At 45.9% G+C, this 27327-nt stretch overlaps 1 protein-coding gene across 1 annotated transcript in view; it reads left to right on the top strand.

The window, feature by feature from the left end:
• The window catches only part of LOC122684741, a 48616-nt gene that overhangs the window by 20200 nt on the left and 1089 nt on the right, over positions 1-27327 (top strand). Inside the window, exon 4 of the mRNA XM_043889051.1 lies at positions 22624-22692. Within this exon, the coding sequence (XP_043744986.1) occupies positions 22624-22692 (69 nt within the window). The remainder of the gene's footprint in view (positions 1-22623; positions 22693-27327) is intronic.

Raw genomic sequence — 27327 nt, forward strand, 5'->3', positions numbered from 1 at the left:
TTTTCCAGTGAGTCAGTTCTTCGCATCAGGTGGCCAAAGTATTGGAGTTTCAGCTTAGCATCAGTCCTTCCAATGAATATTTAGGATGGATTTTCTTTAGGATTGACTGGTTGGATCTCCTTGAAGTCCAAAGGACTCTCAAGAGTCTTCTCTAACACCATAGTTCAAAAGCATCAGTTCTTTGGTGCTCAGCTTTCTTTATAGTCCAACTCTCACACCATTACATGACTACTGGAAAAGCCATAGTTTGGACTAGTCAGACCTTTGTCCGCAAAGTAGACTCTGCTTTTTAACAGAGTCTCTGCTTTTTAACATGCTGTCTAGATTGGTCATAGCTTTTCTTCCATGGAGCAAGTGTCTTTTAATTTCATGGCTGCAGTCACCATCTGCAGTAATTTTGGAGCCCCCCAAAATAAAGTCTGTCACTGTTTCCATTGTTTCCCCATCTATTTGCCATGAAGTGATGGGGCCAGATGCCATGATCTTAGTTTTTTGAATGTTGAGTTTTAAGCCAGCTTTTTCACTTTCCTCTTTCACTTTTATCATGAGGCTCTTTAGTTCTTGTTTGCTTTCTGCTATAAAGGGTGATGTCATCTGCATATCTGAGGTTATTGATATTTCTCTTGGCAATCTTGATTCCAGCTTGTGCTTCTTCCAGCCCAGCATTTCTCATGATGTACTCTGCATATAAGTTAAATAAGCAGGGTGACAATATACAGTCTTGACGTACTCCTTTTCCTCTTTGGAACCAGTCTCTTTCTCAGTGCCTTGGTTCAAGCTTTGCAAAATGTGACACTTTTGAGAACCTGGAGAAGGTTAGTTTTCTTCCCAGGCACCAACATTTTTCTTTCTTTCTTCTTTTTTTAAAAATGAGTGCCCGTAGCATTAGAATATGCAAAAAGAGTCAATGTGTCCCTTTTTATCTGCTTCAGATCAGGGGCATGCCCTCCACTTCTGAGGAAGCTGGCAAGTGACACTACAAAGATCCATTTTATCATCCTTGTACAACTGCCCAAGAGAAAGAGTACTTTGAAATACATTTATCTGAGAACACCTCACGTTGTCCACTGACTCCATGGTCTGATGATTCCTGTCACGACTCACTTTGAAATGGACAAGTCAATCTTCAGAAAATATATAGTGTAGTCAGACATACTTGTCCATTGAAATCTTTGCCTTTGGCTGTGCACTGTGCCAATCCATCCCTGGAAACCTCTCTCTCCTGAGCAGAGCAGTGGTCAATGGCTCTCACAGTGAGAGTCTGGACCTGCGAAGAATTTGATGCACTGTCCTTTTCAATCTCTGATGCCTTCTCTTGCTTAAGTTTGCTGTTTAGCCAGATTCTGAGACAAAGACTTTGCTGCAGACAGTCAATTTAGGAGGTGATTCTGAGAGAGGAGAGAGTGATTCAGAGAGGAGTGGGAGTTCTCTCTCTGCGTAGAGGGCTCAGTTCTGTTTCAGTACCTTTCAGAGCTGTCTGAGGGCCAGAGCCCACAGAGCATTTCTACACTGGCTCCTGTTGCCCAGTGGTTGAAAGCTCCCTGGTCTCTTCCCTGTCTTGCATCTCTGGGTTGCGGGTAGAGTGGGATGGTGTGGGGAAGTGGAAAGGTGTGGCATAAGCCAGAGGGCTTGTCACAGCTTACTTGAATCTGTCCCCTGCAGCTTGGAGCTCCAGTTAGAGGGGATGGATGCAATAGACATGCTCACCAGAGGTGAGCAGCTGTCTTTGCAGCCCAAAGACCTCAGATCAGATTCCCAACTCCATCACTTATTAGCTCTGGGATTTTGGTCAAAAAGCTGAACATCACTTTCATCATCAGATATTCTTATCCCCTTGGGGATAATAATAGTATTGTTACTGAATGCAAGTTTGTATGCCCAACACAGAGTGAGGCCAACAAAACTGAAACATAGGCGTTTGGAGCAGAGAAAGGTTTACTGTAGGGCCACGCAAGGAGAATGGGTGACTAGTGCCCCCAGAGAACCCCAGTCTCCTAGAAAGGTTTCAGCAAAGCATTTTAAAGGCAAAATGAGAGAGGGTCATGGTTGGTTATTGCAACCTTCTTGGTGTTGGAATCCTTGGTTCTTGCAGTTGTCCTCATAGCTCAGGTCCAGATGTTCCTGTAAACTTCTAACAAGACAAATATTTTGCAACTGTTTTGCAACTTTTTATCTATATGAATGGGAAAGGTCTCTGAATGACCTTTATGACCTTAAGGGTCAGAGCCTTGAGAATGGGCTCTCCTGTATATTTCAGGTTATAGACACTATTCTTGACTCCAAGCAAAGGCAATAAGAATATAAAGTTAAAGTAGAAGAAACTGATCTAATATGGAGTGAGATTTGTTCTTTCCTGTTAAGATGCTTTACCTCATGGAATGTTGCGCTCAATAAAGATTAGCTGTGGTTACCCAACAACAGTCTGCTAGTCTAAATCGTGTCCAGAGTTCCCTTTTCTCTTTCAAGGTGAGCACAGCCTCTCTGTGCTTCCATATTTTTTTGGGAACTGTGGAGCCCTGTGTCAGCACAAACCGACGAAGCACACCTTCTGTCTCATGCCGTATACCTCAGGGTCTTGCAGCTTAACTGCGTCTCCAAAGGCTCCCACGTGGCCTCCCTTCTGCTTTCCCATCCCTCTGCTTCTCCACCTTACTGCCATGTTCCTTTGTCTGGGTACAGATGGGCCTCCGAGCTCAAGTCCTCCATGTGCCCTCCTGCTGCTGTTGGCGGCACCCCCGTCGGGCTGGTGTCACGTTGTAATTTCTTCAAAAATTCCCTGCAACTCCCTGAACTTTCTTGCAAGTGCTGATATTAACCTTTCTCTGCCAGAATCTGGTAACATTCTAATACTGCCAGAATTTAGATTAGTGTTGACACTTTTGTTGACCTTCTAAAGACAGATAAACTGAAGTGGTTCAGCTAATGTCAGCTTTTCAGGGGCCTAAACTTTCCAGATTGACTCCACCACGCTAGAGTTTACTTACTGCTAGGAAAAAATGTCATATTTCTGGCAAACGGTGAAGTTTTTTCAGATGGTAAGAGTTATGTAAAATTAAGCTACTATTTTATTTTTACTTTGTTTGCAAGGATGCTCTGGGTTTAATTGTTTGTTCCAGTGTAACAGTTATACTTCATTGCTGTTTTCTGATATATCTGTATTTTCCCCTGGATATTTAATTCTTGTTTTAATTGTTCTTATAGGTCTTTGTATTGTAAGCTGACTCACATCCTATTAGAAGCAGTGTGTAAGTAGAAAGTGATGCGTGAATTGTTAGAATTGTCCCCATTAAAATATACAGTCACAAAAAAATAAAATAAGATAAAATATACAGTCACTATTGATTGGTTGGTCTTTCTCAGTATAGCACCTTTCAAAACCAGGATTTCTAATGTCTGTTACACAGGATGTGGTAGTTTCCATTCTATCAATGTTTAATAATTGATAGTTTATTGAAACATTATCTATCAATGTTTGATAATTCAGAAGACACATGACATTTTTTGCAGGTTATCACATCTAATGCACAGGCTCAAGCATTAAGAGGAGACTCACTGAGTCTTGTGACTCAGGTGCTTGTTGAATTTCTGGTGTGATTTGATCAGAGTTCTGCTGATGGCGCTATTTCTCCTAGCTTGTGCGCCTCTGTGTTGGCTTTTTCTCAAGGCTGGCTTCCTGCAACAGGGGTATGGGCTGCCGGTTGCCTCTGATCAGGCCCTGTGCTTTACTCTGCTTGGGCCACACCCTGAGGGAGCCTGTTTCTAAACCAGAGAATGAGGATATTCTAATTGGGCTGGACTAGTCAGACCCTGCCTGTAGATGTGATCCCCCAACAAAGCCCCCAGGAGCTGCAAGGTAGGGTGGGGGTGGAGTGTAAGACAGAGAGGGAGCTTTATTGCTTACTCCATCTGACAGGGCCAATGAAAAGAGAACAGGGGAAGGACATTTACCTACTGTGAGGGGAGCTACTATAAAACTGTGCGTACATGTATTTCTTTGGGATGAACAATGCCAGAGTGTACCTTGACAGATCTTGTAAGTTCTATCAAAACTCTCTCACTCTTGCTGGCCTCCAGAAAAAATTTGTCTTGAGATGCCTTTAGAATGGGGCAGGTGGAAAACTTGCTGCAATTATATTTCTTGCATATATCATTTCTCTACCAGACACTTGCAGTTTTGTGTGATCCATCAACCAATTGGTAGTGGGTTTGAGATATAAGTTTAGTGCATCAGAGAAGGAGCGGTGGGTTCCATGTGCCCTGGGAACTGACGGGTGCTTGGCTCAATGTGTCCACCAATTGCTTTACAGGAGAAAGATTCTTAGAGGAATTAATATGTTTCTGCAAAGAGGGCTCAAAAGGGTTCTGGATAATTTTCCTTTTAATTAATCATGGAATATTCCACTTCTTTTTAGAAATAACCATTTTCTCTCCTAGTTCCTATATTTTCTTGTATCTGGTTATAATTTATGTCTGAAGTAAGCGATTCATAGAGGGCTATCAGAATTTATGGAAAAGAAGAAACGCTGTGAGTGCACACACAAGTAAACACACACCCTGACTCATAGGCGACTTACCTTTACATTAAGCAGCTTTTTCATTGCTGGACTATGGGTAAGATAACGGCCTCCATTAAAGGCCTTTTCCTGGAGAAGCACTGTGACTTTTGAGTTCCCTTGGCCATATGCTGCAGCATATGCGTGTGTGCTTTTGGGTTTGAGAGTAAAATGACTTGAGGGTAGAGCGATGGGCATATTGGCTGGGGGAGGATGGAACAAGCTGTGCCATTTCTTTACCCAGATGTCCTGAGAACCTGTTCACTGCTGGGAGAAGCCAGGGGCTTGGAGGGAAGTACAAATCTTGGTGGCTTTGTCCTCAGCAAGGAAAACCAGGCCAAGGTGGCCCAAGGTTCTCTCTATAACAGGATTGGTGTGTGTATTCTAGGTGTTGCTGTCATCCCTTCAGTAATTACTGTCAACTGCTTAACACCTCTCTCAACCTTCTTCACTTCTACCTCAAAAAGCAGAAATAAGAAACTTGAAAAGACCATTTGTTGAATCCAGTGTGTTTCGGGTGATGACGCGAGTGAACAGGACTGTTTCTTGCTTTGAGAAACACCGCTGCAGGCCCATGTCAATGATAAAGGCAAATCTCCATTCAAATGGAGCCAGTTGGTGGAGCTGTGCGCAGGCAATTATGTGAGTTTACCAAGGGTGGTGCCAAGGAAGACAAGGGGAGGACTAGAAAGGGCAGGCTGGGGCTGGGGGACCAGACACATAGAGGCCTCACTCTCAAAGGGAGTGGTCAACCATTCATATGACAAGGTGCCAAGTATTGCGGGTAGCTCTGGATTAACTCGGCTGGAAATTGACCTGAATCTTGGTTGAAGCTCCGGTTCTTGGAAGTGAAGTGAAATGAAATGAAGTTATTCAGTTGTGTCCGACTCTCTGTGACCCCATGGACTGTAGCCTACCATGCTCCTCCATCCATGGGATTTTCCAGGCAAGAGTACTGGAGTGGGTTGCCATTGCCTTCTCCATGGGTTCTTGGAACCCAGCCCCAAATCAGGGCCTTGTTTGTTTGGTTTCTTTAATATTTATTTTATATATTATTTATTTATTGGCTGCACTGGGTCTTACTTGTGGCATGCAGAATCTTTGGTCTTCATTGTACCATGTGGGGTCTGTAGTTGTGGCATGCAAACTCTTTAATTGTGGTATACGGGATCAAGTTCCCTGACCAGGGATCGAACCCAGGCCCCCTGCATTGGGAGCACAGAATCTTAGTCACTGGATCACCAGGGAAGTCCCCAGGGCCTCGTTGATCAGGGCCCTGAGGCAGAAGCTTCATCATTAGAATATTGTGAGTACTAGAATTTCTAGAAGGACCTTCGGGTAGGGAGAGCTGCCTGGGAGAGTTTTAAACTTAGCACAGTCTGGTCTGTAGCAGAAGCCTGGAAGATTACTCAAAGGCTGTGGAGTACACCCACAGCTCCACCTGCCAGGGATTAAACTGGGAATGTGGGAATGCTGGTCCCCAGACCCAGACTGGGCCCAGCATCCTGCAGCATTGCTTTCACTTGACTGTAGTCTCAAGGTCGGGCTCTCACCCTGGTGTTGATGAGGGCATTCACAGCCCTTGCTTTACAGACACCCTCAGGAGAAATGTGACCTACTTGAAGAACAGGAAACTGGCACTTCTCAGCATGAGACTTATTTTTGTCTTAAGGACACTGTGAATCAGGTAAGCTTCTTGCAGTGTGGGAAGTTTCTTAAAGCTAAATGTGAGTATTCAACCTGTGTCTAGGGCTCTATAGTATACATTTTCATGTTTACTAATTCCTGGCTCCGTTTTCCTCCCTTATGCTTGTTTCATTACTTCTTTTTCACCTACTTTTGCTTATGTTTCCTTGATGCATTTTATGTACACTCTTACATTGCCTTCCAGTGATGTGCCAGAACCTTTGTGGTTGTTAAATATTTGGGCATTTTATGAGCCACAGCTGATAGCTTGAAATCAGCCATAGTGGGAATATTTACACCACGGATATAGGCAGACACTACAAATAAGCCTTTCTTTGCCTCCAGGGAACTAGTTTACCAGCATAGTACTGTTTATATCTTATCTAGAAATGGTGGAATCTTAATAAATGTGTATTTTAGGACTTAGAGATGGTCATACTAAGTGGAGTGTGAGATGAAGACAAATATCATATGATATTGCTTATATGTGGTATCTAAAAAAATGTAACAAATGAACTTATTTACAGAACAGAAACAGGTTCACAGATACAGAAAACAAACTTATGGAAAGGAGGGGAGGGATAAATTAGGGATTGGGGATTAGCAATATATAGTAAAATATATAGCAAGTATATTTTCTATACTACTGTAAATAAAAAAGATAAACAACAGGGATCTACTGTATAGCACTGGGAACTAAATTCAATATCTTGTAATAAACTATAATGGAAAAGAATCTGAAAAAGAATATGTATATATAACTGAATCTCTTTGCCATACACCAGAAACTAATACAACCTTGTAATTAACTATATTTCAATTAAAACATTTAATGTGTTTTTAAAAAGTACTATGAAATTATCTATCTTATTTAATATTGCATATGTTGGGACTTCCGTGGTGGTCCAGTGGTTAAGACTTTATCTGTGCATCCACATCTGGGGGCATGGGTTTGATCCCTGGTGGTGGAACTAAGATTCCTCATGCTACTCAGCATGACCAAAAACTAAATAAATCTAAAAAAATATTGCTTATAATTTTAAATCTTAAGAACAGTGGCACTGTTTTGGGTCCAAAAATGTTTCTAGGGTAAATAAATTTATGAGGTTTTTTTTTATTGATGGCGAGGGGAAAATGGGATTCATCCAAAACGTGCCTTCTACTCAACTTGCCTGCGGTGCAGCTGTTCTATAAAGGAGGATATTTATGTACGTGGATGTGGTGACAGCTGTTTATGTTTCTGTTTGTCACATTTTGAGTTGTACTCTGGTAGAGCTAAGGTTTTGGTAAATCGAGCAGCATTAGAAGCAAGTTGATATCCCATTCACTGTGCAATGGTTGCTAAGGGACCATTCAATGCAAATTAGAAGTAATAATAGCTCTGGTTTAAAAGGGCAAAGAATTAGGGCTGGGAAGGGAAAATGACTCCCTACAGAGGACAAGGGTTTTGCAGTGACAAATGTTGGCCGCTTCCTCAGTCCAGGGACAGAGCCAAGGAGTGGGGCCCGAGCAGGGATGGGGACAGCTGCATCACTCCTGGCAGGTCCCAGGCTCCTCTGGTCTCGGCTTGCCGGCTTGCCTCGGAATAAGTGCAAATAGCTGCAGAAAGCACGTTTGTTATTCAGGGTTGGCAGCCCAGCAATTGCAACCTCTGAGATAGCACAAAAGATAAAGAAGATCTCTGACAATAAGGTGGCAATTCCTGGGCCACAAACAATGATACCACCGGAAAACACCCGGAAAGCTGAAGCTCTCCCAGAGGCATTGCAGCAGGACCGTTCATTGACCACAGGTAGAGCTAGTGATGTCTGTGTGCTGACTGCCGGGTACAGAACTGTGCTGGTAAACACTTCCTTGTATAGCCCATTCTCACAACAGACAAAGAAACTGGCACATAGGTGGCCGAAGTCACTTGCCCAAGGTGCTCGGTGACCAAGAGAAGGAGCCAGGATTTGAGCGTCTGCTTTCAACTGCTCAGACCAGACAGAAAGAAAGATTTGCGTGAATAGTGATGGTCTGAAGGGCGGTGATCAGGGCACAGGGAGCAGGTAAGTGAAGAGGGAGGGTGAAAGAAAGGTAAAAGAGAGAGGCCAGTGGCAGACTGATGGATGGAGACAGGACTGGGCCCAGTTCCCAGCTCAGGAGACCTAGAGCCTTGAATCAGAAGGAGACGGAACCCACACAGAAAACCTAGACAGATCTGCTCTCTACTGGCCAAATAGCACCATTTATCAGACTGTTGCTGAGGCTATATACTGTTAAAGGCAGCCATGGATGTAGGAATTGAGGGGTTACTTGGGTTTAGAGCACTTTGCAGAGGGGAGCATGCCTGCTGAGCTTCGCGTCTGGAGTAATGACCTGTAATCCAAGAGCTGGAGTCTCATCACATAGAGGACTTTCTTGAGCAGGGGATTGGGACAAGGATTCAAAGATCCTAAGATAGGAGCAAACCTATAGAAACACTGATCTTACCCTTAAGGGAGCAAATGGGAACCTTTATGTCATGGGAACAGAGTGACTGCCAAAAATTGGTTTACGTGAACTCTATCTTTTGGTCTTGAGGACCATTCTTTCTTACCAAAGAGCACCAGACACTGTACTCTTTTTCAGCTGAAAAGAATCTTTGTGGCTTGCTGGTCAAGTAGTTACAGATTAAACTACCACACAAACACGCTGTGGCTAGACTTTGGTTGAGGAGCTCTTGGCTGCGCATTGGACAGAACCCTGACTTTCGATCGATGTCTTTGGTGTTTCCAGATCCAACAGCACCGAAGGCAAGGTTTGGCTGCCAAGAAGGGAGCTACAGGGTTGAAGCATCCTCTCCTAGCCTCCTCCCACAGGACCAAGTCCTCACCAACAGTTTTGTCTGTCTTTAAAAAACAATTTTTTTCTTTATATATACAGATATATTTCATTGAAGTATAATTGACTTACAATGTTTCAAGTGCACATCAAGGTGATTCAGTTATAAATATACACATAAATTAAATATACATATAAACATACACATGTATTATTTTTCAGATTATTTTCCTTTATAGGTTATTATATGATATTGATACTGTAGTTCCCTCTAATATACAGTACATTTTTGTTGCTTTTTGCATATCTTTTTTTTAAATTAGAAATCTAGCAAGGTGTCATTTATATGCCACAAAAATATCTGTTTTAAGTGTAAAATTCAATGGTATTTAGTACACTTAAAGAGTTGTATATATCCTGTGATCTAATTTTAGAACATATCCATCATCCCCCCAGAAAGAAGCCTCCTGCCCATTTGTGTTCACACCCGATTCTTACCTCCAGGCCCAGGCAACCACTGATCTGCTTTCTGTCTGAACAGTTTTATATGCGGATGAAACAGGGGATGCTTTGCAAACACAGTATCTGCCCTGCACTTGGGATGAAGCAAAATACAGACCAGTTGACTATTTTTCATAGTCTCAGAAAAATAAAAAAATTCAGTAACTTTAAGGTATAATAATTTAGTGTGTTAAAAGATGCAATAACCTACTGCTTTTTGTCTTTGAAGATATTCTGTGAAAGATCAGCTGTGAATTGCTGGCTGACTTGAAGGTTCAAACTTTCATGTTGCTGGATGATCATAGAGCTGCCCTGGAGACTGTAGGGTGCGTGCCTAGATTTGTTTGTTACCATTTTTTCTCTGAAATTCATATTCATTCATTTAACTTGTATTCTGGGGGGCTTCTCAGAGTATGAACTGCTATTACAAGGCAGATTTCATGAGGAAATTGGCCCAGTGTTTGAACCCCTCAGAATCGGGAAGCTAGAACATCACAGCCACATTCGAATCTCGCCGTGTGTCCTGTAGGATCGGGTGGCTATGTGTGGATGCTCCCTCTCTTTCTCTGACAGACCCTTTCTTTCCTCCTGCATTTTTCTCCTCTCTCTCCTGTGCTGTTGAGTTTTCCCTCACCGTTTGTATCAGGATGCACACCTGCCACAGTTCTTTCCATTTACAAAACCCCTACCCTTGACCTGGCTTCCTCTTCAGGTACTGCCCATCATCTCTGATTTCCTTTTCAGAGAATCATTGAATGGAATTGTCTAAGATAGCTATCCCTGCCTTTTCTTCAATTCCCTCTTAAACTCATTCTGGGCAGGGCTTTGCATCTGACGTTGGGCTTCCCTGGTAGCTCAGTTGGTTAAGAATCTGCCCGCAATGCAGGAGACTCCAGTTCAATTCCTGGGTCGGGAAGATCTGCTGGAGAGGGATAGGCTGCCCACTCCAGTGTTCTTGGGCTTTCCTTGTGGCTCAGCTGGTAAAGAATCCACCTGCAATGCATGAGACCTGGGTTCGATCCTTGGGCTGGGAAGATCCCCTGGAAAAGGGAAAGGCTACCCACTCCAGTATTCTGGTCTGGAGAATTCCATGGATCGTATAGTCCACAGGGTCACAAAGAGTCAGACACAACTGAGCAGTCCTTCTTTGCATGTGACACTCCACCAAACTGGCCCATGGTGTCGTTGCCAGTGACCCTATGTGGCTGATGCCATCATTGACCCTCAGCCTCTCAGTGCAGCTTATCAGTTGCTTTGGCACCTTGATCCCCACCTTCCTGAAGTTCTCTCTTCTGGACCCTGGAACATCTCTGTCACTTGGCTTTTCATGTGCCTCGCTGGTCCTTCCTGTTCAGTCTGCTGTGTTGGCTGCTGCTCCTCACATCCCCAGCATATCTGTGTTGGAGAATCCCACAGCTTGCTTCTTCTCCTTTTCTCTCCTTGGCCTGGAACCCTCTTGAGGTGATCACATGCAGGATGGTGGCTACTTTAAATACTATCGCTCTTGACTTCCAAACTTGTATCTCTAACCCTCCCATCCTGAAACTATGGGCGTTCAAGAGAATTGTTCGTGGAGATGCTAGAAATGTGAGAGGGCCCAGTGGACCATGTTCTTGGACCTCTTCTTTTCTTTGCACTCCCTCACTTGGTGGTGTTATCCAGACTTATAGATTTATTTTAATGAAATCCAGCTTATCAGTTTTTCTATCATGGATCGTGCATTTAGGGTTGCATGTAAAAGCTCATCACTAAGCCCAAAGTCACTGTAGATTTTCTCATATTTTCTTCTAGAAGTTTTGTGGTTTTGCATTTTGGCCTGTAATCCATTTTGAGTTAATTTTTGTGAAAAGTGTAAGGAAGTCTGTATCTAAGTTTATTTTTTATATTTTTGACATTCCATTGTTCCAGCAGTTGTTTTCATTGAAAAGACTATCCTTTCTCCACTTAATTGACTTTGCTGCTTTGTCAAAGATCAGTTGACTATACTTGTGTGGGCCTACTTCTAAACTCTCTATTCTCTTCCATGTTTTGTAACTTTAAATATCACTGCTGAGGCTCTTCAATGTATATGTCTAACCTGGACTTCCCCCCTGGAGTCCGGACATATATATTCACTGCCTTCCTGTACATCCACTTGAATGCCTAACAGGCATCTCAGACTGGCCACGTCCACATGTAATATGATCTCCTTCCCCACCATCCAGTCTGTTCCTCCTCCATAGCAACTCCATCTTTCCTGTTGCTTCCATCAAAAATACGGACTTCTCTCATCAAATAGGTCAAGAAATTCTATTGCTTCTACTTCAAGATGCATCATGAATCCAGCCATTTCTCATCATCTGCACTACTACCATGCTGGCGCAAGCCACCATCATGCCTTGCCTGGGTCACTGCAACAGCCTCCTAACTGGTCTTCCTGCTTCTGACCTTGCTTCCCAATAGTCTGTTTATCCACAGGGATCCTGGAAAAGTCAGATCATGTCACTGTTTTCCCCAGGCCCCTCCAGGGTCTTTTGTTTGAATTCAGAGTAAGTTCCAAAGACCTCGTGGTAGCCCCTATGGTCCTTTATCACTAGTACTACCCGCTCACATCTCCCACCTCACCCCTGCTGCTCTCCCTTCTTCACCCTGCTCCTGCCATCCTGGCCTCCTCCCTCTTCTTCGAAAATCCTACAGAGGCCCCTGCCTCGGGGCCTTGGCATCAGTCCATCTACTGGGCACGTTCTTTCCCAAGAGATTCACAGGGCCTACTTCCTCACCTTGTTCAAGACTTTGCTCAGATGTCACCTTCCTTTTTAAAACAATTTATTTTACTGAAGTATGGTTGATTTACAATGTTGAGTCAGTTTCTGGTGTATAGCAAAGTGATCCATATATATATATATGTATATGGGCATGTGGGTGTGAGGGATCTCCTGGAGGCCAGGGCTGGGGTGGGGTTGGAAGAGTCTGAATGGAGCAAGTCTGCTAAGCACACAGGTGAAGGAATACTTAGGGCACCCTGCAGGCCTCTGAGGAAGCCTGTCTCAGATCTCAAGACACCAGGGCTTGGATGACCCCTCAGAGGGCATCAGCAGCTAGCAGGGTTGACCTTGAGCCCTCGGACGTGGGAGGCCACTTGTCCAGCTCCGTCCAGCCCGTTCTTCTACACCCCGCCTCTGCCCAGTGGAGACCCAGGACTCAGAGGGAGGGGAACGGGTGCTCCAAGCAGATGCCTCCCCATCCCTGGAGTCCCAAGCGAGCCTGGCCAGACAAGGGAAGAGGGGGCCATGCTGGAAGCTGAGAAGTGGACTAAGCTAAGGGCAAGGCCTGAGACCTTTGAATATCACTGAGGGAGGGAAAAGAGCCGTTCCACCCAGCCTGGCTGACGGCAGTGGCTACAGGAGATAACAGCGTGTTATGTGAGCTCAGCAAAGCACCTAAGGGAAAAGAAACAATGTTCGAAGACTGAACTTGCAGATCTAAATCCATGTACAACAGCATAGAGTCACCTTTGCTTCATGAGATAACTTTACTTAAGATAAAGGGAGATAAAAGAGCAGAAAACTTAATTCCCTAAAAGTATTTCAGATGTTGCTCCAGCTTTCTTCAGGACAAAATTTAAATCACTAGGCGAATTTGGTGACTCAGATGGTAGAGAATCCTCCTGCAATGCAGGAGACCCGGGTTGGATCCCTGGGTTTGGAAGATCCTCTGGAGAAAGGCAGGGCAACCCACTCCAGTATTCTTGCCTGGAGAATCCCCATAGACAGAGGAGCCTGGCAGGCTACAGTCCATGGGGTCGCAAAAAGTCAGACACAATTGAGCCACTCAGCACACAGACATGTGAATTTGTGCTCAAAAACATGTTGAGAAGCTGTAGACCTTGGTCTTGTCACTGTGTTCTTTGGTTTCCACGGACACATTCTGCCCATTAAACAGAGACCCTGCTCCTGACCTGAGCTCCCATCTCATTAAAGGAAGCTGCTCAGCCCCAGATCATAGAATCATAGTTTTAGAGCTAAAAGGCATGAATCGGTTTATGATGCACAAGATGCGGCAAGCTCAGAGAGGTGGATGGTTTGGTTGGGATCACACAGCAGGTTGGGGATTGTGGTAAGCAGAAAAATGGCTCTGAAGATGTCCACATCCTCATCCCTAGAACCTGAGACGATGCTCCCTTTCAGGGCAAGCAGGGTTTTTCAGGTGTGATTAAGTTAAGGATGTTGAGATGCAGAGAGAATCCTGGAGTACTCAGGTATCATCACAGGGGTCCATGTAACAGGAGGCAAGAGGGCCAGAGTCAAAGAGAGAGATGTGATCATGCAAGCAGAGGTCAGAGTGATGCAGCCATGAGCCAAGGAATGCAGGTGACTTCTAGAAACTGAAAAAGGCAAGGAAACAAATTCTCCCCATCACCTTCAGAGGAATTGCAGCTCTGCCAACACCGTGATTTTAGCCCCACAAGACTCATATCAAACTTCTGACTTCCAGAACTGAAAGATAGTAAATCTGTGCTGTTTTAAGTCATTCAGTTGGGTGGTCTTTTGTTAAAGCAACATAGGAAATGAATCCAGTAGTAAAGCCCCATTAAAGCACCCACCTCCTAAGCCATATTCCTCTGGCCTTCCTGCCACAGTTCTGAGCTGGTGATGAAGCAGGGTGATTCCTTGAGCAGGTGGAAAGTCCCACAGGGCCCTGGCTTGAGCCCTGTGCTGTGACAGAGGCCTGGCAGGTGATGGAGGGTCTACTGGGTGGGGAAGCCTCTTTCCAGAGGGTGTGGCCAGTTCAGGTGTGGTTCGGACAAGGACAGCTACCAGAGTTTTGAGACCTAGAGTCCAGGGTGGTCAATGCTTGAGAGCTGTGGAGGCCACTGAGGGTTCTGTGCCTACATGGACTTGGTGTCCAGAGGCCCCCTGGAGTGGGGGAGTGGGACTTCAGCACCGGACAAGGCTCCTGGGTTGGAGCCAGGGCAGGAACAAATGGGGTGTCTGGTGGGAGGGCCAGATCTGCAAGGATGTGTGAGTGCCGGTGACGGTCACTGGTGTTAAAGGCAGCGAATGAGACTTGGGGGATGAAGTGGTCAGTGCAGGCCACTCAGCCTGGGGCTAGGCAGGGAGGCTGGATGACTGATCACTTCCCTTTCCAGCTGGGACTGCTTTAAGAACTGAGGTGGGGCTGGTAGGGGTGGAGGGAAGGGATGTCAGTGAAGGCAGCTTCTGGAGGTTGACCAAGACGGGGCAGTGGAATGAGACAGAGCCATTATTCTGCCTACCACAACCCCCAACTTGCTGCATGATCCTGACCAAAGCGTCCAGCCCTCTGAGCCTGCCTCGTCTCGTGTATCATAAAGAGTGGCTTGTGGCTGACCTTTCCCACCACTCTCATAGACGAATTTAATAGTCACAACAATATACAGCTAATGCAATGTCCTGCTATGGCTGTAAAATAAGATCAGATTTCCTTTTTTTTTCTTCACATTTCCTTTTAAATGCCCAAATTCCAATTGCTCAGTGGCCCCAGTCTTGCCTAGAGACTGGAATAACCTGAGGAGCTTTGGGCAAGGGCCTGTGGGCCACCCCTCCAGGGTCCTACCCCTGACCTGACTTGTCCAGAGGCAGCCTGGGCACTGGGATTTGGAGAAGCGCTTGAGGGCCCTGCTAGTGTAGCCCTGTGAGCTTATCACCTGTAAGCTGATCTCTCCAAGGATCCCCAGCTGTGTCCCGGGTTCCCCCAGGGCTTGGGGCGGGGCCCCCACAGTTTCCAGCACAGCCTCCTGACCATGCCGCTGGGCCCCTGCCTCCTGCTCTGGGAAACTTGGCCTCAGGAAATGCTGCTCTCCCTAAAGCGATGGCTCCAAGTGTGAGACTGACCCTCTTATGAAGTGGGGTAGGGCACCCAGGCCTTCCTGAGGCCCCAGGACAGTGGATGGGAAGCAGCCAGGATGAGGTGGCTCGCAGGGCCCAGGGGGCCAGGCCTGTCCTCAGGGACTCTCCCAGGGCCACTCACTTCCCTGCCAGAGGGACCAGCCTCTCCCCTGCCCAGCCGTGCTCTGGATATCACCAGCACTCACAGAGCAGACCCCAGATCTGTCAAGCAGCTCTAAGGTCTGACGCAAGCCCTACCTTCAGCCCCAGGACAGCAGGAAGGAAGGTACACTTTCTGGAGGGAAGCCCGCCCTCACCCACAGTCCCCTGGTGGCCTCCAGAGACATCCAACAAATGTACAACGTCTGCCCTTCCAGGTAGCTGGGCCTCAGGAGTCTGAGTAGCCTGTAGGACAGTCTCTCCAGTGGTGAGCAGAGGGCGGATTCAGGACTGTTTTCTTCACCAAAGGACTGCTTGCTTGGGCGTCCCAGGTGGCCCAGGAGTAAAGAACTCGCCTACCAGTACAGGAAACATAATGAGACGTGGATTCAATCCCTGGGTCAGAAAGATCCCCTGGAGAAGGAAATGGCAACCCACTCCAGTATTCTTGCCTGGAGAATCCCATGAACAGAGGAGCCTGATGGGCTACAGTCCACGGGGTCGCAAGGAGTTGGACACGACTGAAGTGACTTAGAATGCAGGGAAGCCAGAAAACAACCACCCCAATATCTCAGATGATAACAGGCAATGGTTCACAGCCCGAGTCCATCCAGACAATGGCCATGTGTCTCCCAGAGAAAGTCTTCAGGGAGGAGCCCTTCCTTGTGGGTGCAAATTAGTCACAAAAAACAAATATTTACAGAGGATGAGAAAAAAAGGACAATAAACTTCAAATTTCAAAATGCTGAAAAATGCCTTCAAGAGCACCAAATCCAGGGAAATGACCTAATATTTTCGTTGACAGCCTGATATATCTCTATGTTTTCCCTTCTTTTTTTTTTTTTTTGGCTGCACGCTCTTTGATCACCCGTCATATTCTCTGGAGGGAATCAAAAGATAAACATGTTCTGTTTGGCATAATTTCACATTAGCATAATTTCCTTGAGCCTGATTGATCAAAATTCACTGCATCTGGAATGACAGACTTGAGCAGGGCAAGATGTGTCCGATACTTCCAATGGGATCTGATACGTTGGGATATAGAAAACGTGTGACTTGCATGGAGACGTACATGCTCAGTGTTGGGAGTATTTACAGGTTTGTGTCCTATAAACACAGAGGTTCCGGTAAAAGTTTTACTAGAAAAGCAAGAAAAGAACATGGTATGTTTATAATTGTCTACACTTCAGTCTGGAGACTGTTCGTGACAGGAGAGAATGGCCCTTCTGATTGCTGTTGATGAGAACTGAATCTTCTGCTTGCAATTCTACACATCTGGTGAGGCAAGGAATTTTCCAGAGACCAGCTCCTGGCTTGGTATATTTTAAACCTTGTTTATCCTCCTCCCCACAGTGTTCTGTTGCTGGTGCCCAAGACATATTCTTGTTATAATATGGCCCTGGGCCCTCAACCTTCATGGCCAGGCCCGAGGAGCCCGCCCAGAGGATGGCAAGACCCTTCCTGGGGAACATTCTTGTGCCAGGGCAGTAACTTAGCTACACATGGAAGTGACTGCAGACCACCTAAACTAAATAGAGTGTAGAAACTACAAGAATAAGAAAGACTGGCAAGACACATGGACACAATGGTGGGGGGGTGGGGAACAAAGTAGATATTCAGGCTCAAGTTCCCATGTGGGTTTTACCACTTGCTGAGTAAGTGTGAACAAGTTCATCAACTTCTATGAATCATGTTTTCATAATTTGGTAAATAAGCAAAATACCCACCTTGTAAGGCTGGTCTGAGAAAACAACACTGGATAAAGTTTACCTTAAAATCAAGACATGATCATGACTGAGTACTTATAATAAAGGAAATATTCTACCAGTCTGATTAACAACTTCATTCTGTTTTCAAAAACACTTAAACTAGATTGTAAATTCCATTCTGATCTACATACTGTCTAATCTGACTTCAGTTTATCTTCACATTCTAAACCAAATGCCTCCCCAACCTTATTTCCCATGCTGGATCTCCCAAATGCCATGGCCATTCCACTGTCACCTGGCCTCTAGGAGAGTATGACATAGGAGACTTTGGAGTGGACATAGGCAGTGGTCTTATGCAATGATGGTAGAATATCTTAGTTTAAAATATTTACAGAAACATGTGACTGTGTTTCCAGGGTCTGCAAAGTGACCTGGCAAGAGAATGGTCCTGAAATTGGAGCTTCAGAGGTGTCGTTGGCTGAAGGCACTACGCCTGTGCTGGGCAGATGGTCCTCCAGCCCCGAGCAAGGGGTACTTGTTTTACATTTGAATAGCCAACAGGCTATTTAGAATGTTTTTCCTATAACAAGGGACACTGCCTCAAAACTTAAGCCTCTACTGTTTGTTAGCCAGAAAACTATTATACTTGAAAGTTTAAAGTTTTTTTTCAGTATTGAGAGTCCCTTGGACAGCAAGGAGATCAAATCAGTCAACCCTAAAGGAAATCAACCTTAACTCTTCACTGAAGAACTGATTCTGAAGCTGAAGCTCCAATACTTTGGCCGATGCAAAGAGTCGACTCATTGGAAAAGACCCTGATGCTGGGAAAGATTGAGGGCAGGAAGAGAAGAGGGTGACAGAGGATGAGATGGTTGGATGGCATCACTGATGTTCATCACTGAACATGAGTTTGAGCAAACTCTGGGAGATAGTAGACAGGGAAGCCTGGTGTGCTGTAGTCCATGGGGTCGCAAAGAGTCAGACGTGAGTTAGTGACTGAACAGAAACAATTAATTAAGAGTTAATTTTTTTTTCATCCAGAACTAGCCATTTCCCTTTTTATATCCTTAAGGACACCTTGCTGATATTTTATTTATCTGATGTCAGTCGCTAAACGAGTGTTTTGCAAACTGAAATCTATAAGTCCTTGAGGAGAATTTTAAAATGCTTTGTTGGGTGAAATGGTAAAAAATTCTGGGAAACTTTGGTGGTTTCTTATAAAACTAAACATGCAATTACCATACAATCCGGCACTCTCACTTATAGGCACTTTCACTCTCACTTCTTTCATCCCAAAGAAATGAAAATTTATGTTCACACAAAAACTTGCACATGAATGCTCATGGCACTTTTATTTATAATATCCCCCAAACTTGAAACAAACCAGATGTCCTTCAGCAGGTGAATGGTTAGACAAACTGCGTTGCATCCATACCATGGAATCCTAGCCAGCAATAAAGAAAAGAACAAACTCTTGATACACACTTTGCTTTGGATGAAGCTTAAGGGAATTATACTGAGTACAAAAGCCAGTCCTAAAAGGCTGCATACTGTATGGTTCCATTTACATAAGACTCTCAAATTGACCAAACTATAGAGATGGAGAAGAGATCTGTGGTTGCCAGGGGCTTGGGGGTGGTGTGGGTACAGCATAGAGGGGAGATGTGTGTGGTTATAAAAGGGTAGCTCCAGGGATCCTTGTGGTGATGGGACTGGTCCTTGTCTTGACTGTGGTGGCGGAAGTTGCTCATGGGATAAACTTGCAGGGAACTAAAAATATGCAAAAGTAAGTGCAAATAAGTAAGTGCATGTTAAACTGGGGAAATCTGATTCAGATTGGTACTTTGTGATAGTCGTCGTCCATGTCAGTGTCCTGGCTGTGATCTTATTATAGTTTTGTGAGATGTTGTTACCGTTGGGGAAACTGGGTGAGGGATGTGTGGGGTCTCTTGGTATTATTTCTTTTCTTGTTTTAAAAAATAATTGTATTTATTTATTTTTGGCTGTGCTGGGTCTTCATTGCCCTGGGGGCTTCTCATTGCCGTGGCTTCTCTTGTTGTGGGGCGTGGACTCTAGGGCTCTCGGACTTTAGTAATTGCAGCACAGCACAGTTGTGGCTCCCAGACTCTAGAGCACAGGCTCAAAAATAGCTGTGGTGCACAAGCCTAGTTGCTTCGTGGAATCTTCCTGGACCAGGGATCGAATGCATGTCTCCTGCATTGGCAGGTGGATTCTTTACCACAGAGTCACCTGGGAAGCCCTTGGTATTATTTCTTATAACTTCATGTGACTCTGCAATTATCTCAAAACAAGTTTAATTAAAAATTATGTGAGTATTTCGATGGTAATAAAAAGACAAGTATCAGTACATTCTGGATGATCTGAGTGACCCCTTTATGGCCTTATAAGCTAGTTCCCCAGTGGATCATCAGTGCTTTCTTTGGAATGAATGTTTATTGCCAGTCACTTTGCACAAGTAACAACATCTTGGCAAGAACAGAATCAATGACAAGCCTCCCTGGTGAGCAGGCCAAGTGTCAGAGAAAGATTTTGCAAGGCAGAACTGAAAAACATTCTTATTGGCTCCCTAGGGTTGACTGTATTATTGTAATGCTAGTTAAACATGCAAGCTCATATACAGATTTCTAACTGAATATAATAAAAACTACAAAACCAATAAAATTCAAATTAGTGCCATTAATTTACTGTGATGAATGATGCTGCTGTGTTGAAACTAACTGGTTGATTACGAAGTGGCGATTATACACACACTGCTACAGATACCCCATTTTTTTCAGAACTGGGGCTCCTTTGCTTACAACTTGAGCTTCCTAGGGAGCCAGGGTGCACGTCGGAAAAGGCCTGAGATCCTCTGGGATAAATATAACAGGGACCATTAGTTCTTAAATCTTCTTAACAGCACACTTCCGTGCTCAGGCATATCCTTGACCAGCTTGGTCAGCTTGTTTCCTGGCCTTAGCAAATACAAGGGTTATTTCTGCAGGCTGTCCCCTCGTGAAATGACCACAGAGACTGTGACAATCATGGGGAGATTGGAAAATTACAAAAAGCAGATACAGAAACGAAATATTTTCGCAATTGCGAGGAAAAGGCATGGAACTTCTGAGAAAATCACAGTCCGACTGCCCAGCACACTGAGTGATGTTCATGATCATGATCCTTAGTGATGAATGGAAGGTCGAGTTAAGTTGAGAGGCTCACGCTTGGGAAGATTGGGTGGTCCCACCTGGACCCTCATGTGTTTTGGAGTTCTGGTCCTTGAACAAGCACACTTCTGTCTTCCGCAGACCTGAGCATCCGTGGGCGACTCTTTCCCAGCAGGGAGAAGGCAGACTCTGTGGGCACCTGTGCTTGAGCTTGTGTGTTGGGATGGGACAGGGGAGGGAGATGGAATTCTATGACATGCAGAACAAATGGCCTCACACGCGATTAATTGTGCCCCCCACTCCCTGGGCTCTTAGGGCTGCTGATAATTGCTCCCCCTTTCAGGATTTCAAGGTGGCACATCGACCTTTCAAGCTTTCATCTTCACACCTCTTCATGCCTCTTATGACAGATAATTACAGCTGAGTATTAACACCAACAGGAAAGCAGACCTCTTATCTTCACGTTAGGCACTTCCACCAACATTTTAAGACATATTATTCATAACTGTGCTTGAGGAAACGGTACCAGCAGAAGCTTCTGAGATATTGAATTGTTTTGTGACTGTGGAAGAAAGAAGACCATTTCCATGACAAATAGGGGAACTTTTATGAAGTGATTAAATATTAATTTGTCCAACAACTATTTATTACATGCCTTCAGTGTCCAAGATACCTTATTAGGGACCACAGGGTACACAAAGCCATACATGATTCAGTTCCTGATCTAATGGAATTTATAACCTGGGAGTTTAAAATAAGATTTATTGTTCCAAAGTCCTACCATATAAAGACGTGTCAAAGATGCAGTTCGGTGACTTCCCTGGTGGTTCAGGGGTTAAACTCTGCCTGCCAATGCGGGGGACACAGGTTCGATCCCTGGTCCTGGAAGTCCCCACATGCCGAGGGGCAACTGAGCTGGCCTGTATGCCACAACTGCTGAGCCCACGCTCTGCAGCCCACGCTCTGCAACGAGAGAAGCCACCACTGTGAGAAACCTACGCAGCAGAGAGTACCCGCCGCCTGCTGCAGCTAGAGGAAAGTCCATGGGCAGCAATGAAGACCCCCAAATAAGTACATAAATAAGATAAAAAAGAATTAACTATTAAAAAAAGAATTAGCCATGAAAAAATGGAGTTCAATCTCAGCGACTGAGGAGGTGAGACGTGGGGATGTGTTTGTACAAGGCACTCCCAAGCTGCCCCAGAAGGATGAGCAGTGCCATAGGGTAGGAACGGGCAAAGGCATGCCCATGGAGGGCACGGTGTGGGCAAAGTTGTGGGGGTTGGCGGTAAGGAGGCAGTGAGTTTCTCTGGACAATGAAATCCTGATGGGGGAGTAGCTGGAGATGGGCAGAGACCAGATTGTAAAGCACTTTTAAAATGCCGGGCTAAGCAGTTAAGCTTTATTCTTCGGGAAGAAGAGGGACCGGTAGAGGTAGTATTAGTGGGGACAATTAGAATGTATGAGAGCAGTCTCTACCCCACTAGGACGCCATCAGAGGAGCCCAGGTAGAAGGGCTGAAGAGGGGAAGTGAAACTTTAGTTTCAGGGAGTCTGGAATGACCATGTCAGGTCAGTCTGGAGGGAGGTGGGCCTCATTTTTGGTCATGGGCAGCAGATAGGGAAAGCAGATGTTTGATAAGACTGTACAGGTTTCATCGGGAGGGAACCCAGCTTCCAAGGCATTCCTGCCCCAAACGGCTTCCCCACCTTCAATGTTTTTGTTACTGAGACCAACCTTGCACTGCTTGCCCGCGTGACAGACCAATAAAGGGAAAGACAAATTGCTGGGGCAAGGAATAGAGACTTTATTTGAAAAGCCAGCAAACCAAGAAGATGATAGACTTGTGTCCCCCCAAAAACATCTTGCCTGAGTTAGAATTCAGGCTTCGTTTATACTAAAAGGGGAGGGAGGACAGTCAAATATTTCCTGGCTCCCATCAGCTACCAGAGGTGTGTTAATTTCCTCCTCCCTGCAGTCATTCACAGGTGGGTCTGGTTAGGTTGTTTACTGTGAGCTAAGCAAAGGTATTTTAGCTTAATGCTCATTACCTGGGGAGGCAGGTTTCCCAGAGATGGGCCATTATGTATAATTTAAACTTATAGGCAATATCCCTTTAGTAATTAATTTATAACAGAATATAAAAGTTTCTTCCCTATTACCTTTTGGAACTAATGTACTAAATTTATCTTATCTGCAGGTTGACATTTCGCAGTTTTGAACTGATCCTATGTAGTTTCATGAGATGTGCCTTGAATCTCCCCAGAAGGTAACCCACACCTGTCGGTGAGTCTCAAACCTATTGCCAGAGTTGGTCAGGACCCTAAGATTGTGCCTCGCGCCCAGCAGGAGCACAACAAATGCAGATGTTTATAACCGTGGTTCCTATGAAAGACCGAGCTCAAATCAATTCCTTTATTGGTTCATTCACTTGGCCGAGTATGCTGAGCCCTACTATGTGCAGGAACCAGGTCATGTCTGTGGCTGTCAGCCTCCATGACCTTCCCCTTCTCCGAACTCCTCTTCCTCTCCTTTGTCTTCCTCACCAGCAAGTTCTTCCTTCCAGAGGTGGAGGGAATAGAGGTTCCCCTGCTGGGTGGGATCTGGACTGACCACCAGCAAGGACAGCGTTGAGGGTCCCCTTTGTGGGGAGTAAGCCGTGATGTCTAAACGTGTCACCATGAGTGAAACAGCATCGCTGATGCATATGACAGCAACAGCAGGTACTGCATCGGGAAAAGGGGAGGCGGGAGTATGGGGAGGCCTGGGGAAGCCTGGTCTCTGTGCCAGGCACAAGTTCTTTGCCATTTCACCTCCTGCCCGTCATGGCCTTCCAGTGAATGTGGCACTATCACCCTGATTTTAAAGATGGAGAAACTTGTTTTCACAAGGACTATGTAATGTTGCCCAGGTTACACAGCTTGTAAGCTGGATTTGAACCCAGAACATTCTGGCTCCAAAGCTCAGGCCCTGGCTCAGCCCACACTCTTAACCTCTTTACTGTCCCCTAAAGACAGATAACAACCTGACCACAATGGCCTGGACAGGTACGCGGTTCACCACCTTACTGCCGGTGCTTAGCACAGGGTCAGGCACACACTAGTGAGTGTGTTAGCCTCTCAGTCGTGTCCGAATCTTTGTGACCCCACAGACTGCAGCCCACCAGGCTTCTCTGTCCATGGAGCTCTCCAGGCAAGAATACTGGGGTAGGTAGCCATTTCCTTAAAAGCTCACGAAGTGTTTGTAAAATGAATATATAAGAATACATAATTTCCTTAACTAATCATTCTACTACTGGCTTGCATCAATGTAATGTTTTATTGTTAATGCTCACTCAGATTTAAGGGGTAACAAACATGATCCTATCCTACTCCTCCTGTAAAAATGACCCCATGCAAAGGCCAGGACAGGTTTAACAGCCCCATTTTGCAGAGAAGGAAACTGAGGTTTAGGAAGTTAAGTGACTTGTCTGAAGTCCCAGAGTAAGGGCATCACAATGTAGAATTCAAAAGCCTTCTTCTTTTCTTTTTTTACTTTAGCTCAATACCCCTTCTCAACGGCTGTGCTTCTTCCTCTAGTAATGAGGTAGAAGCCAAGGTGCAGTCTTTCTTTCCTCATTAGCATTCTTTCCAAAACAGGCGCCAGTGGGCCCATCCTATAAAATGCCATAAAGCAGACTCGTGTGGTCTTCGTCCTGCTCTGGAAGCATCTGTGAGTTGTGCTCTGGAGGCAAGGGGAGAAAATATATTAGGTTCTCCAATATGATAATAATATAAAAGAAATTTATGGTGCCCCAGAGGGAGAGAATTACAAATGGATGAAAGGTGACTATTTAATGTAGAGGCTTTATTTTAAAGGGGTATAAAAATAAATAGAAGAAAATAGAGTGCAAGTAGAACCTGCAGATAATGGAAGGTGGATGGGCCTTGTTTCACCGTGCTCCCGCCGCAGCCCACGTCCCTGCATAATGATGGCCATTTTTAACATTTCCGACTTCATCATTTTACAAGTAGCTCCACCGTCTCTTGCTTATTTGCCAGTCCTCAAGAGATTTCTAGAACTCCAGGAGTGCTGTTTGGCCTGTCTTTCCTTCCCTTACTTCACCACCTCCCTTAAGATTCTATGGTTCTTCCTGAAGTCAGTCAGACCCTGGGCCAAGCCTGCAGATGGGAACTTCTGCGCCTCCGAGTCCACGATGCTATGTCATCTGCGTGACCAGCTGGGGGCGCTCTGTGGGCAGGAGCCATGTTCCAGGGAAGCCAGGACATTGCAGACCCTCACTTCACGTGCCCTGGTCTCTGGTGCCCCCCTTTCCCCTTCTACTTCCCCTCCGTCACTCCTGGGCAGGTTGTTCTGAACTCTTCCTCTGCCGGGAGATACACAGGGACCTGCATCCCAGAGGCACAGGCAGGGTGGGGTTCTGCCCACCACCCTCTTGTTGCAGGCCTTAGTCTGCCCTGCTTGACCCATCCCAGCCCTACCCTGGAGGGAAGCTGCCAGGGTGCTCTGAGCAGCCGTGTCAGCCCTGAACTCCAGCTGCACTTCACCAAGACCCCCTTGCAGGACATAAACTCTGCTCGAGTTTCCCCAAGTCCTGCTCCACTCCAGACTTCACTGTCCTCAGGAGGCCCCTAACCTTCCACCTACGATAGTCTCCCCGTCCCTGGTGGCTCAGATGGTAAAGAACCCACCTGCAGTGCGGGAGACCCAGGTTTGATCCCTGGGTTGGGAGGATCCCCTGGAGAAGGGAATGGCGATCCACTCCAGTAGTCTTGCTTGGAACATTCCACCGACAGAAGAGTCTGGTGGGCTACAGTTCATGAGGTCGCAAAGAGTCAGACATGACTGAGTGACTAACTCTTTCACAACAGTGTCCACCTGCTACAGCTGCTCTTTGATCAAACTCAAGCATCTTTTCTCCTTTATCCTCTGAGGGTCCCCCCCCCCCCCCGTCCTGCTGGTGGGCTCTGGGGGTTTTGAGAGTTTTTCTCTCAGCTTTTATGACTCCTGTTCTGTCTTCACTCTGACCTCTCGTTGACACAGACAAGCCAGGCAGCCCCATCTCAGCAGGGGCGTGGAGGAGACGATGGTTCTCTCCAGGGCCGTGAGGGGTGGGGTGGGGACGGAAAGGCCAGGCAGTGAGGAGACAGGAGGCTGCTCTTGTCTTCACCTTCCTGCAACATTGCCCCTCTCCACCGTTCAGACCTCCCCTGCTCCCCCTGCCCGGACTCACCTTCCAGCCCAGCAGGGCCCATCTCCTGTGGTGGTCCCCGATCTCCCCTCACCAGGGTGGCCTGCCCCTCTGCTGTTCTAGCTGAGCCCCCGGGTGAGACAGGCTTCTCATGGGGGTGGAAGGCCTGGCTCAGGGCACCTGGAGGATGTGCCAGGGGGCAGGCGCAGGGGCTCCTGTGGACTGAGGCTCTGCCTCTGCTTGGCCCACACTTTTGCCGGCTGGTTCGTGGGGACCAGCTCTCCTAGCATCCTTCGAACAGGCAGGGCGTGGCTGCAGCCTCCAGGTCTGTTTCTTGGGGCCCACGCAGAGTGGGCTCACCCCCTGCTGCTGTCCGGCAGGGCTGGGATTTGACCTCCCCTTGCCACTGCCTCACCACGGGGCTTTCCCTTCAGGGCTCGGCCTGCCTCCATGTCCCTTAGTTTCTCAGAATACGCCGTAGGCTGCCACACATGCTCACAGTCAGACATGCTGATAAGCGCTGGGAAACCTTCACTTTCTTAAAACAGAACTCTAACGCAAACTCACTTCTGCTGGTTTTCAAAAGCCAGATCATCGTGTATAGAATTTCCATTTCTTCTGAGTTTAGCCCGAGCATGGCTGCTGGGGGACACGGCTGACACGGGGTGTCTGGACTGTCTGGGGTGGGGGAGCTTCTCCCAGTAGCCGGCAGCAGGCAAGGCCTGGGCCCCCGACAGGTCTCTTTTCTCAGAGGTTCTGTCCTGGGCCCCAAGAACAGAGCAAAGTCTTAAAAGGTGAATGATTCCAGGAGATACAGGACAGAAAAGTGAAAGGAGTTTGGGGAAAAAACTTATCTGGGGAATGTGTGCCTTCGAGGCCCCTGCACACACACTCAGAGACAATGGTGAGAATTCAGATCACTTGAAAGAGCCCTTGTGAATTTTTTAGGTCCTTTAGGCAGGAAAAGGGATTTTTTTTTTCCCTTCAAAACTATCCAATTTTAGGGCTTCCCAGGTAGCTCAGTGGGCAAGAATTCGCTTGCCAATGTGGGAGACCCAGGTTCGATCCCTGGGTCAGGAAGATTCCCTGGGGGAGGAAATGGCAATCTGCTCCAGTATTCTTGTTTGGGAAATCCCAGGGACAGAGGAGCCTGGCGGGCTACAGTCCGTGGCGTTGCAGAGTCGGACATGACTTAGTGACTAAACAACAATTCAGTTTTAAGTTTCCGTGTAAAATGTGGACCTAATATTGTTATTTCTCTTCCTCCTAATTGGTGAATCTGTGGAATTCTTGTTTTTCATCGAGAGAAAACCATGTCTTATCAAATTTCTGCAGTTTTACTTATGTCTAAACTGTGTTCAAAGCCTGTTGCCTTCTTGAACAAGGCTGATGGTCTGCATTATTGGAGCAGGAGTAGAATAAGCATTGCCTCAGTTTATTCTCCTGTCAATCCATGATTCCGCGAAGAGTTTAGCTGTCAGGGGGTCTGGAGGAGAAATTTCAATAGGTCAACTTTGGGGAAATTGAACTTGGGCCCTTTTTAAAGAATTCTGGACAGACCTCATTTTATTTTGTAAGAAAACCTGGAAATGACTCACCACAAAGAATCCACATAAAAATGATATGTAGGAGTTTTTGAATAAAAATAAGCCATAAATAAGTAATAAATCCTCGATAGGCCCATTGAAAATGGATAGCAATAATGTTGTGTTT

The sequence above is a fragment of the Cervus elaphus genome, chromosome 27 (assembly GCF_910594005.1).
Source record: "Cervus elaphus chromosome 27, mCerEla1.1, whole genome shotgun sequence".
In the NCBI taxonomy this organism is placed as follows: Eukaryota; Metazoa; Chordata; class Mammalia; order Artiodactyla; family Cervidae; genus Cervus; species Cervus elaphus.